This window comes from Notolepis coatsorum, assembly GCF_963971535.1.
Source record: "Notolepis coatsorum genome assembly, contig: SUPER_19_unloc_2, whole genome shotgun sequence".
Lineage (NCBI taxonomy): Eukaryota > Metazoa > Chordata > Actinopteri > Aulopiformes > Paralepididae > Notolepis > Notolepis coatsorum.
In genome coordinates, this window is record NW_028174858.1 from 352,344 (window position 1) to 365,724 (window position 13,381).

A 13,381-nucleotide genomic window follows, 5' to 3' on the forward strand; every position below is an offset into this window, starting at 1 on the left:
CGCGAGATAGTGCAGTAGTGATGCCAAGCTAAGCCACTAACGATACAGAACTTGTTTACTTTATGTAAAGAGTGAGATGGTAACTTGATTAGTTTATGTAAAGAGTGAGATGGTAACTTGGTTAGTTAGAAAGAGTGAGATGGTAACTTGGGTAACTTGGTTAGTTTATGTAAAGAGTGAGATGGTAACTTGGTTAGTTTATGTAAAGAGTGAGATGGTAACTTGGTTAGTTTATGTAAAGAGTGAGATGGTAACTTGGTTAGTTTATGTAAAGAGTGAGATGGTAACTTGGTTAGTTTATGTAAAGAGTGAGATGGTAACTTGGTTAGTTTATGTAAAGAGTGAGATGGTAACTTGGTTAGTTTATGTAAAGAGTGAGATGGTAACTTGGTTAGTTTATGTAAAGAGTGAGATGGTAACTTGGTTAGTTTATGTAAAGAGAGTGAGATGGTAACTTGGTTAGTTTATGTAAAGAGTGAGATGGTAACTTGGTTAGTTTATGTAAAGAGTGAGATGGTAACTTGGTTAGTTTATGTAAAGAGTGAGATGGTAACTTGGTTAGTTTATGTAAAGAGTGAGATGGTAACTTGGTTAGTTTATGTAAAGAGTGAGATGGTAACTTGGTTAGTTTATGTATAATAATAATAATAATAATGTACACAGTTCTGCTGTTTATCAGCTCTAGTGTTTGATGGTTCTGCCTCTTCTTCTGTATAACATCCAGTTGTTTTGGGAGCGGTAACGTGTCCCTGGATGTCCTGCCAGTGAAGGGGCCCCAGGGCCCCGCTCTCCGCGCCCCAGAGGCCCCCCTGAAGGTAACTCCATGATCCACTGCTCTATTATTCTGTTGTTGCTGTGACTGGACACTAGATTGTTCAGTCTTTTTTAACGTTTATCAGTTATTATGTATTGATCAGTGTTCGTTGTCATCGATTGGCCTGAATACTTGTTTTGTAGGCTAATCAGTTTGCATATAATTGTGAAATGTAGGAATATCCTTTTCTTTTCACCAAAACATATTGACTGATTAAAATAGGTGTGATTTAAAAAGACTAAAACGTGTTTTAGTCATTTTAAATATTTGAAATAAACGTACAAATCTATTACGAAGCTCTCAATTGAATAATTACAAATTTGACTACGTAATCCCTAATAACTATATTCATGGGGGGGGGGGGGGGGGGGGGGTTCTTGTGTGGTGCTTATTTCTTCAAAGCCCTTAACTGTAGGGTATCGTCATATACTGTGTGTTCTTGAAGAGTTTGGTTTGTAGATTGAAATTAACCAGTGAGTGTTGACGTCTCTGCAGGCGGCCGCCTCGCCAGACGGACCGCAGGACACCTGGAGCCTTCGACCAGAGCAGCTGCTTCTCACGGCCCCCACCATCAGTGAGTGGGTTAGGGTTAGGGTTAGGACACCTGGAGCCTTCGACCAGAGCAGCTGCTTCTCACGGCCCCCACCATCAGTGAGCTGAACTCTAGTCATGGTTTATCTAGTCCTAGTCCAGGTTTATCTAGTCCTAGTCCAGGTTTATCTAGTCATAGTCCAGGTTTATCTAGTCCTAGTCCAGGTTTATCTAGTCCTAGTCCAGGTTGATCTAGTCCTAGTCCAGGTTTATCTAGTCCTAGTCCAGGTTTATCTAGTCCTATTCCAGGTTTATCTAGTCCTAGTCCAGGTTTATCTAGTCTTAGTCCAGGTTTATCTAGTCTTAGTCCAGGTTTATCTAGTCTTAGTCCAGGTTTATCTAGTTGATAAGAGCCTACGGGTGTCTATCTATCTCAATCACCTACTCGAGATAGAACCCTGTGGCCGCCCGATATCCCCCAGTGAGGTGCTAAACTCGCCAAGTTCTCGGGTCAATTACTATTCCTAATCACGCTTACTTCATAGTCACTAGTTAGTTATATCCAGTTCATATGACATATAAGCGTAGAAGAGTTGTTAACCTCTTCTTTGTTTGTAATAAACCGAATGTATGTCTGGGAAAACTCCTTTCCTATAATAATGATTATATATCATCATTATCATCACCATCATCATCATTTTAGGAAAAGCCTATAATGCTAATCATTTGTAAGCCTGATGATATTACTACTCTTTTAATAAGTATTACTACTGCTAATAGTGTAATATTAGCGCAATAATAGCAATAATCATTTGCAAGCTCCAGAACCTCCGATCAGTTTGATAGACCCATAACTCCGTGGAGCGATCGTCCGGCCCTGCAGTGGCCAGACTCTCAAATCCCCACGAACCCAATAGGCCTGTCACATCTAGAGACACTGGCGCTTGCAAGCAACAAATAGTGATATATATATATTATATCCTAACTTTAGCTAAAAGCAGTAACCAGCAATTGATTTAATCTGTATGGCTTCCAGAATATACATATACCGTGTTACCTCAGATGAACGCAGGGCGCGGCCAGCGTCGGGACACATTGTGATAAAGCAGCTCAATGAAAGCAGTCCACGAATTGGTAAAAGTATTTTAACAAAATTGGTTTAATTAGAAAAAGTAAGTTACAAAGATTTTGTCTTGGAAATGTCCAATCCAGTGATAATAATATAAAAACAAAACATCTCACAAGCATAGCATAGCATAGCATAGCTCTTTGCATCTAAAAAAACAAAGTATTGGCATAGGGACTCCACTTTGAAAATACCCAGGCTAGCTCCATTACACCGCTCAGCCAGGCCTGGGGCTACAAAAATCTCGATCTAAAAAAATCTCAAATCTCCCGAAGAGACTGGAGCAGTAACTTATATACACAGGTCCGTAGCGTCATATAGTAAGCACAGAAAAACACTCCTCCTTCCAACTTGTATCTTTGCCATTGGCTCAGAAAAAAGTAATGGTAACAGTTTTACTGGAACAGAGTACGATATTGTGGAAAATCCCTAGGTCTCCTATCTGTATCTAGCAGGCTAGTAGAGGCCCACAAGGTCATACACAGGGAGCACATTCCTACCTCCTCTATTCATCATGACTGTGCACCCTGCCCCAGACACAGACACACATCATATATATATGTCCATATCTAGTGCAAAGCGCACAGTATATATATACATATACACACATACAGTAAACATATGCTTAATCATCTACATCATAATCCTAATTATACATCATACATGTGGTTTTTTTAAATGTATAATGGCTTTCCCTTTTGACAGGGCAGGCAAGGGTTAAAATGTGCCACCCTGCCTCTTAGCTTCTTGGAGTGGAATCTTTCAAGGCCACATATAGAGGAAGCACATTCCTACCCACTCTAACAGAGAACGGACTCTGAGCAGCCCCCTGCATTATCAAATTATCTCCTTTACTAGCAATGCCTATATATAGTTTATATAGTTATACAGGTTACATAAGTAGGAGGAAGAATACAAAAAGACTTTCGTCATAAATCACTGACTTTCAGTGCGTATTTGGTGCTTAGATCAGAGGCCTACTCGTCCTGTTATAATATGCTTAGATTTAAAACAGATATATACAATAAACATATGCTTAATCCTTTACATCATACAAGTGGCAGAGAGAACAGGATGTCAAAATAAAATGGTCACTTCGTGGCTCCTCAACACTAGTTCTATTCAATATTTATTTAGTCCTTTCTAAACACAGTTCATCTTGACCTTTTGTACAATCTACCGATCTTCTTTTTGACTTATTAGAATTAGGGATGTCCGATATTGGCATTAAAATGTGATATCGAAAAATATCGGTATCTGTTTTCAAATTTTTTATTTTAATTTTTTTTACATTTCTATAACCTTTGTTTACCAAGTAAGAACAAATTCAGATTTTATTTATTGTCAAAAGTGTTGTATATTTCCAGAGCTTTATTCGCTTGTTGCACCATACACCATACTGAGACACAACTACAGCATGAACAGGAATACTAAATATCTGTTTACAAGCAGAGGTGGTATTGACTGATAGTGCCATCTAGTGGTAAGGTAAAAGTACTGTATTACAACACTCCCACTTAATTTTACAATGGCATTCAAGTCCCTTTAAATAATATTACAACACTCCCACTTAATTTTACAATGGCATTAAGTGCCTTTAAATAATATTACAGAGCCATGCTCTCCTTCATAAAAAGAAATGTCAAGAAAAAATATCTTTAAACAACAAAAAATACCTTTTCTTTCTTTTTTAACAATGCTTTTACTGGAACTCTTTTTCACATTTTTTCAGACTTGCTTTGACCAGGCAGCGTTCGGCGTTCACCTGCCAAGCACAAATAACCACTCTATTTAAATAGGAAAAAGTCCAATCTCTCCCCTAAGGTACTCAAACTTCTGTTTAGTCAGTGGCTTGGTAAAGATGTCTGCTTTCATGTCATTTGTTTGACAATATTGCAGTTCTATTTGCCCATTCTGCACACATTCACGGATGTAGTGGTAGCGAATGTCTATGTGTTTTGTCCTGGAGTGGTTCACGGGATTCTTCGCGATTGCGATGGCTCCTTGGTTGTCTTCCAGGATCACTGTGGACGTAGCCTCCACTCCGAGATCACTCAGTAGTCGTCTCAGCCAGACACCTTCTTGAGCAGCTTGACTGAGTGCGATGTATTCAGCTTCTGCTGTTGAAAGTGCAACTGTTGCCTGTTTCTTGCTAAGCCAGCTCACCGCTCCTCCACACAGTAGAAAGATGTTGCCTGTTGTTGAGCGGCGGTCATCCTGATCACCAGCCCAGTCAGCATCTGAGAATCCAATCAAAGCTCCAGAGTCTGACTGCTCATACTTGAGAGCAAGGTTCACTGTCCCTTTCAAGTATCGAAGTATCCTCTTCACAGCAGTCAGATGTGAAGCATCTGGATTTGCATTGAACTTTGACACAGCACTCACTGCTTGAGCTATGTCTGGACGTGTGGCCATTGCAGCATACAGCAGACTTCCTACCATTGACTGATAGGTATGTTGGTGCACTGGCTTACTGACACCATCACTTTTCCTCAATTTGACATTGCCATCAGCAGGAGTTGCTACAGGATTTCAAGTTCAAGTTTCTTTAATAGTTGTCATACAGAAGTACAGAATACTTTTATACAAAATGCTTCTTACTGTTACGCTCCAGAGACTGTGCAAGACAAGATAAGTATGAAATAAAATAACATTTGCATCATCCATTCCATATTTCTGAAGAATGGTTTCAATGTACTGCTTTTGATGAAGAAATACACTGTTCTTATTTCGGATCACTGAGACGCCCAGGATATAGGAGAGCTCACCCATGTCTTTCATCTTGTAGCGCTCCTTGAGAGCCATTTTCAGCTCGTTCATGCTCTCAGTCGACTCCGTTATCAGAATGAGATCATCAACATAAACTGCGAGTATTTCAAGCTGTTGTCTTGATCTCACAAACACACAGGGGTCTGATGTGCTCTGTTTGAATCCAATTTCCATCATGAACTGTGAAAGCCTTGCTCCAGCAGCGAGGAGACTGCTTCAGTTCATAGATCGATTTTTTCAGTTTGCATACCAGGTGTTCCTCCCCTGGTTTGATGTAGCCCTCTGGTTGCTCCATGTAGATTTCCTCTTCCAGGTGTCCATTAAGGAATGCAGTTACGACGTCCATCTGGTGCACCTGTAGATTGTTTTGAATAGCAAAGGACAGTAGTGTACGAATAGAGCTGAATCGTACCACAGGTGAAAACGTTTCATCATAGTCAGCACCATACAACTGTGAGTAGCCCTTGGCGACAAGTCTGCATTTGTATCTCTCCACTCGTCCATCACTGTGATGCTTGACTTTGAACACCCATCTTGATCCTACTGTCTTTCTTTCTCTTGGTAAATCCACTAAGTCCCATGTCTCATTTTCCAGCAGCGACTCATATTCCAAATCAGCCGCCTCCTGCCATTCCTTTGCATTAGGACTCACCATTGCTTCTTTCAGTGTGATTGGCTCTGTCACACGACACATATTGGCATGATGATCAACAGTCACTGTATCAGCAAAGTCATCATATCCATATCTCCTTGGAGCATTTCTGATTCTGCCGCTTGTTCTGACAGTGCTATCGACCTCATCATCTTGTGTTTCACACTCCTCTGTTTTAATGGTTATTTCGTTCTTCACTTCACGTGTTTCACTCTCACCTGTTTTAATCGTCATATCGCTCTTTACTTCCTGTTTACAGTTGAAGTTTGATTCATCAAAGATGACATCTCGACGGATTCGAATTCTCCTTTTCTCTTCATCATACAGGCGATAACCCTTGGCATTGTTTGCATATCCCACAAAACGAAGCTTCACAGCCTTTTTGTCCAGTTTCCTTCTCTCTGAATCTGGGATATGTGCATAAGCAACACAGCCAAACACCTTCATGTGACTCATGTCAGGTTTCTTTCCATACCATCTCTCATAGGGAGTCTCTTGCTTCAGGACAGATGTGGGCAGCCTGTTCTGTATGTAAGCTGCGGTGGCTACAGCCTCTGCCCAGTGCATCTTCGGCAACTTAGCATGTGACAGCATGCTTCTAGCTGCTTCAACTAATGTCCTATTTTTTCTTTCTGCAACACCATTTTGCTGTGGTGAGTGAGGTACAGTCATTTCATGGTGGATGCCTTGAGCTTTCAAATATTCTTGAAACTCCTTTGATGTGTACTCGCCACCATTGTCTGTTCTCAGCCTCATGACACTCTGCCCACACTCATTTGAGAATGTTTTCTCAAATTCCTTGAATTTGTGTAACACCTCATTCTTCTGTTTCAGAAAGTATACCTTGCAGCATCTAGAGTAATCATCAATGAAAGTCACAAAATATTTTGCTCCACTTACAGATTCAGTCTGCATGGGACCACAGACATCACTGTGAATCAGCTGCATCTTGCGTTTGGAACGGATTCCTCCAATCGACTTGTATGGCTTTTTAGCCAGCTTGCCTTCCACACATCCTTCACAGAAGGGAACCTCTTTCTCTGCAGAGAAGTCCACTCCATTCACCATATATTTTAGTTCCTTCAGCTTGGTGGTGTGACCAAGGCGCTGGTGCCACAGGCTGGCTGCTACTGATGCACTATGACAGACAGATGAACTTCCTTCAACATCCAGCTGATAGAGCCTGTCAGCTCTTTGTGTTCCCATTCCATGAAGAGTTCTATCTTTTCCACGTATGTAGCAGCGAGACTTCCTGAACTGCACTGCATTTCCTTTCTTGGTAGCAGCTCCCACTGAGAATAGATTCCCAGATAGCTTTGGAACATACAGCACATCATACATTGTGACATTTTTTACATCACTTGATTTAAAAGTCATTTTCATGTTGACATGTCCAATTCCTAGGGCTTCAACCACCCTGCCGTCACCGAGTCTCACAGACTGTGCTTTTGAGAATTGCTGGTATCCTTGAAGAACTTTTTTATCACATGTCATGTGCTTTGATGCTCCAGAATCAATTAACCACTCAGCATGTTGTGGTCTGTCAGTCGGGGTTGCCTCTCTGGCGACAAAGGCACTTTCAGATGAATCTTCATCATCGTAATACATCATGTTTTTGGCCTTGTGGGTTTTCTTCTTTGTTTTGTATTTCAAGCTTGGACAGTCACGCTTAATATGTCCTTCTTTTCCACACTTGTAGCACCTCCATGTGCTTGCTCTTTCTACTCCCATTGACTGACCACCACTGGAGTTATTCTGCACATTTCCTCGAAATCGTGAAGACATGGCTGATGCACCATCTGATGTAGCACCACTTGAGTTAACATTAGCATTCACTTGCTTTTGCTCTTCATTTGTTAACGATTGCTGAACAAACTGCAGTGTCAGACTGTCAATCTTTGTTTCTAGTGCAGTGACAATTGTAGCATAACATGGTGGCAAACTACCCAAAAGTGTTACAATTTGGTCTTCCTCTTCAATTACAGCTCCTATTGCTGATAGCTGGTCAGTCAGCTCCTTCATCCGTTTTAAATGTTCAGTTAAACCATCTCCTTCCTTCATTTCACATCGAAAATACTTTTTCTTCAGAAACAGTTTATTTGCCAAAGTATCTCTCTCAAAATGGCCTTTCAGCGTGGTCCACGCCTCTTTGGGAGTCTGGCAGCTTGTTATCAGGTACAACTGGGGTGTACTTACATTCAGCACTAACATAGAGAATGCCTTCTCTCTCCGTTTATCAAACTCAGCCCGTGCTTGAGCATTAGCATCTGCAGCTAATGTATCCGTCTCAATTAGCATACCCCATAGTCCTTTAGCTTTCAGCAAGTGCTCCATCTGAAACTTCCATGTTGCCCAGTTCTCTGGTCCGCTCAGCCGGTCAATAAACAGCTTGTCATCCATTGTGAAATCCCACAACACTGTTCATCTCACACAAAACTCTGTGTAGCTTCTTAGCGTTGTTCTGGGCCCATAACCTGTTGTATATTTCCAGAGCTTTATTCGCTTGTTGCACCATACACCATACTGAGACACAACACACAGCATGAACAGGAAGTACTACATATCTGTTTACAAGCAGAGGTGGTATTGACTGATAGTGCCATCTAGTGGTAAGGTAAAAGTACTGTATTACAACAAAAAGTATGCATAATGTTGTGTTAATTCCACAACAAGAGATATGTAATGTTAATTACTTATCGGTATCGGACATTAAGAGTTGGACAATATCGGTATATCGGTAAAAAAGCCAATATGGAGCATCCCTAGTTAGAACCCTGTGTTGTTGTTCCCCTCTGTGTAGACGGAGCGGCCAGCACCCGGCAGGTTCTGATCCAGAACCACGTGTCCAGAGAGCTGAGCTTCGAGCTGTCCTGGCCGGCCCACTGCCTGACCATCACCCCCCAGCACGGAACCATAGAACCACAGTAGGTCCTGGTCACCCCCCAGCACGGAACCATAGAACCACAGTAGGTCCTGGCCCACTGCCTCACCATCACCCCCCAGCACGGAACCATAGAACCACAGTAGGTCCTGGCCCACTGCCTCACCATCACCCCCCAGCACGGAACCATAGAACCACAGTAGGTCCTGGCCCACTGCCTCACCATCACCCCCCAGCACGGAACCATAGAACCACAGTAGGTCCTGGCCCACTGCCTCACCATCACCCCCCAGCACGGAACCATAGAACCACAGTAGGTCCTGGCCCACTGCCTCACCATCACCCCCCAGCACGGAACCATAGAACCACAGTAGGTCCTGGCCCACTGCCTCACCATCACCCCCCAGCACGGAACCATAGAACCACAGTAGGTCCTGGCCCACTGCCTCACCATCACCCCCCAGCACGGAACCATAGAACCACAGTAGGTCCTGGCCCACTGCCTCACCATCACCCCCCAGCACGGAACCATAGAACCACAGTAGGTCCTGGCCCACTGCCTCACCATCACCCCCCAGCACGGAACCATAGAACCACAGTAGGTCCTGGCCGTCACCCCCCAGCACGGAACCATAGAACCACAGTAGGTCCTGGCCGGCACACAGCACGGAACCATAGAACCACAGTAGGTCCTGGCCGGGTTAGGTTTAGGGTTACGTAGTTAACCCCTTCATCCCCGTAATGGTCACAAGCATCTGATTTGAGAGCAAAGCAACATAGTTTCAGTTCATTTATCGTTTTGTATGATTATTTCTTTTCATGCCGAATGAGTCCTTTCTAGGATAATGTTAAATTATTATCTGCTGTGGGGTAACTGTACATTATTATTATCTGCTGTGGGGTAACTGTACATTATTATTATCTGCTGTGGGGTAACTGTACATTATTATCTGCTGTGGGGTAACTGTACACTGGATTATCTGCTGTGGGGTAACTGTACACTGGATTATTATCTGCTGTGGGGTAACTGTACACTGGATTATTATCTGCTGTGGGGTAACTGTACACTGGATTATCTGCTGTGGGGTAACTGTACACTATATTATCTGCTGTGGGGTAACTGTACACTGGATTATCTGCTGTGGGGTAACTGTACACTGGATTATCTGCTGTGGGGTAACTGTACACTGGATTATCTGCTGTGGGGTAACTGTACACTGGATTATGGTTAGGGTTAGGGTTAGGGTTACTGTGGGGTAACTGTACACTGGATTATCCACGAAACCTTACTTGGTCCCAAGGAGAGGGTCTCGTGTATTATTGTGTTCGGACATTTACTTGGGCCCGTTTCGAATTGCAGTCTCCCGTAGGTGCTCTTTGAGAGTGGTTTTGAAAGTGGGTAGTGATTCACATTCCTTTACAGCTGTGGGTAGGGCGTCCCACATTGATGTGGCATAATTGCGAAACGTGTTTAGTCCCTTGTTTGAGCCGAATCTGGGTTTAACATGATTTGTGGAGCTCCCTCTGGTGTTGTGATCGTGGTATTCACTGACCTTTGGGAAGTAATTTGACATGTACATGGGTACCTTAGTTGTGTAGTGTATCTTGTAGACCATGTGACCCATCCTACTTTTATAATCTTATATTATGTGACCATCCTCTTCTTATAATCCTAGATGATGTGACCCATCCTACTTTTATAATCTTATATTATGTGACCATCCTCTTCTTATAATCCTAGATTATGTGACCCATCCTACTTTTATAATCTTATATTATGTGACCATCCTCTTCTTATAATCCTAGATTATGTGACCATCCTCTTCTTATAATCCTAGATTATGTGACCCATCCTACTTTTATAATCTTATATTATGTGACCATCCTCTTCTTATAATCCTAGATGATTGACAGCAGTGTTTGATTGTTTCTTTAGATGTCACCTGCAGATCCTCATCAGTCCTAACCCCTCCCTAGCAACCAAATCTGCTCTGTTGCCATGGACTGGAAACATCTATGTACAATGTGACAATCAGCAGAAGGTATTCATCAGCTCATCCTCACAAACTACAAACCAACCACAGCATATGAATATTTGGTAAAATGCATCAAATATATTAAATGCATAATTTCTATTAAATTTCCTAACCCCTAGCCCTATTTGCTACTTACCTATGATGTTGACACTACCACCAGGGCCAATGCTGATATTGGGGAGTAAAATATTCCTATATTGGCCAATATTCATGCATGTTCTATTTTATATTATATTCTGAATAGCTTTATCTTCACTATTGATGAATTTATCTTTATATTTAGGTATTCGTTTGTTATATTAAAAACTAGGTAATGAGTGACGTCACTTGGCTGTGCGTCGATTATATAGGTGGACTATTCTTAGTCGGACAAGTGTAGCGGTTCTAATGCTCGGATTGAGAAGAAACTATTACTCCCGTGGTGGATTCTGTGTTGGATTGTGTTGGCGGAACGATGGACATCAATACTTGGAATGGCGATCAGATAATTGGAATATTCTTTTCGGGTTACATCCTAGTCAAGGTAAGGGCTATATGGTATCAATCTTGTGTTGATCTAATAATGTTTTCATTGCGATCCGAGCGTACAGTATGTGTGTAACGCTACTCCATAACGTATTCCGTTGGTGCCGATCAAAGCATCACCCCCCCACCCTTTCATGCATTCATGATGGAACATAATACCGATCATATGCATTTGATATTTTTTTTTAAAGTAGCGTGTGTAGGAACAAAACGCCAATGCATTGACTATAATACATGTTGCGGCTTATAACCAGCCTCTCGGGAATTAGCCCGGATCATTCCGAAATAACACTCATATTCACCACGGTATAAAACGGGAACGTATGGATGGAAAAATTATAAATTTTTATGAGAATTTAATTTAAATTTATACAATTTTGCATCTTGACCGGACGAAACCCAGTGTCAAATGACTATAGTATTGAACTGAATATAGTGTTAACAGTGTCACCCAGAAAAGTGGCCATTTTTAAACTTGAACTTGAGGACTGCATACTTTTTTGAAAAGCGTATATTTCTACTTTATACTTATAGCACATGCATAAGCCTGGTCTCTTTTGAAAGATAACATTCTGACGTTTCTTACACAATAAAGAAAAATCACTTTTAGTGCTAATGAAATAGAGTAACATAGGGCTGAACTTGAGTTGTACTTGTAATTGTGTACTCACGTTTTTCTGATTGGTATAAGCTGGAAAACACAGTGGTCCATAGCCTGACGTCTTATGTAGTACAGGTCCAAATTTTATATAAATCCGTTCAGAAATGCGATTTTGGTAAACTGTGTACAAAAAAAAAAGTTCTCCAGTAATCCATTTCCTCATTGACGTCAATGCATTCTGTGTATTTTTCACTTCCTGCTTTTGCTTGTACAGTTTCACCTAGATCCTTGATTCGCACGACCCCACATGGGGTATCATTGGAAAGCTACACTCATTGGCTACAACCCTGTCCAATAATTCTTGCAATCTGCGAATGATTGACAGTTCCAGAGCCTCGGGAGTCGGGGTGGTAATCTGACTCTCGCATGTACAAAGTCCCACGCCTGACATATCGGCATGTAACTTGAGAACCGCTGAACGGATTTTGTTGAGTGAGGTGGCATTTGAACGGAAACAGATCAGGCTTTAATTCTATCTATAATATGTTGTATAAAAAAGGCGCACCCGCTGGACAAACTGATTACAACATTTAAAGAAAAAGAAAAAAGATTTAAATGCATTATTTTCAAAGCATTTTTCTCTGCATTATGTTCTATAAAAAGTTTTAATATTGGCACCTACTGGCCAACATATCGATTGATACCGATATGTCTGTGATAGGCCAATATCGGCCAATTAAATCGCCCAATCGATGAATCAGTCAGCCTTTATTGTATGCACTATGGAGTACATTTCAGTTGTATTCAGTCAGGAAAAGTGCTTGACCCCATTGACTGCATTAGTTTGTAACTAACTAGCTGGACAACATCATTGGGAAATGGGAGCAAGGGTTCCAAAAATCTGAACTATAGGCTTTAATCTAAAATGTTCCACCGTTTAAATTGCTTTGGATAAGATTTAGTTTCGTTTCAGTTCATCAAGGTCCAGATTCGACGGGACTTGACCCTGGATGTGTCAGCGGCCCTGTCTGATGGAACCCTGGCAGCCCTGGCTCCCCAGGCAGCCACCCCCCTGCTGTCTGCGGCCCGGCCCCATGACAAGTCCTCTCAACCCCCACACACACCACACGGACCCCAGGCCCCGCTGAAGATCGGCAACAAGACTATTGTCTTCCCCGCTACTCTCTCAGGAGAAACCTCAGGTTGGTTTGATCAGCTAACGTACATAAATACTACTCTCTCAGGAGAAACCTCAGGTTGGTTTGATCAGCTAACGTACATAAATACTACTCTCTCAGGAGAAACCTCAGGTTGGTTTGATCAGCTAACGTACATAAATACTACTCTCTCAGGAGAAACCTCAGGTTGGTTTGATCAGCTAACGTACATAAATACTACTCTCTCAGGAGAAACCTCAGGTTGGTTTGATCAGCTAACGTACATAAA

The 13,381-nt window shown here is 41.9% G+C and overlaps 1 protein-coding gene across 1 annotated transcript in view; it reads left to right on the forward strand.

The window, feature by feature from the left end:
* cep192 (centrosomal protein 192) overlaps positions 1–13,381 on the forward strand; it is a gene marked incomplete at its 5' end in the record, with an annotated part of 187,767 nt that overhangs the window by 138,020 nt on the left and 36,366 nt on the right. The window contains 6 exons of the mRNA XM_084338489.1: positions 725–815; positions 1,310–1,381; positions 1,414–1,465; positions 8,693–8,816; positions 10,710–10,815; positions 12,909–13,137. Coding sequence (XP_084194615.1) covers positions 725–815; positions 1,310–1,381; positions 1,414–1,465; positions 8,693–8,816; positions 10,710–10,815; positions 12,909–13,137 — 674 coding nt within the window. The remainder of the gene's footprint in view (positions 1–724; positions 816–1,309; positions 1,382–1,413; positions 1,466–8,692; positions 8,817–10,709; positions 10,816–12,908; positions 13,138–13,381) is intronic.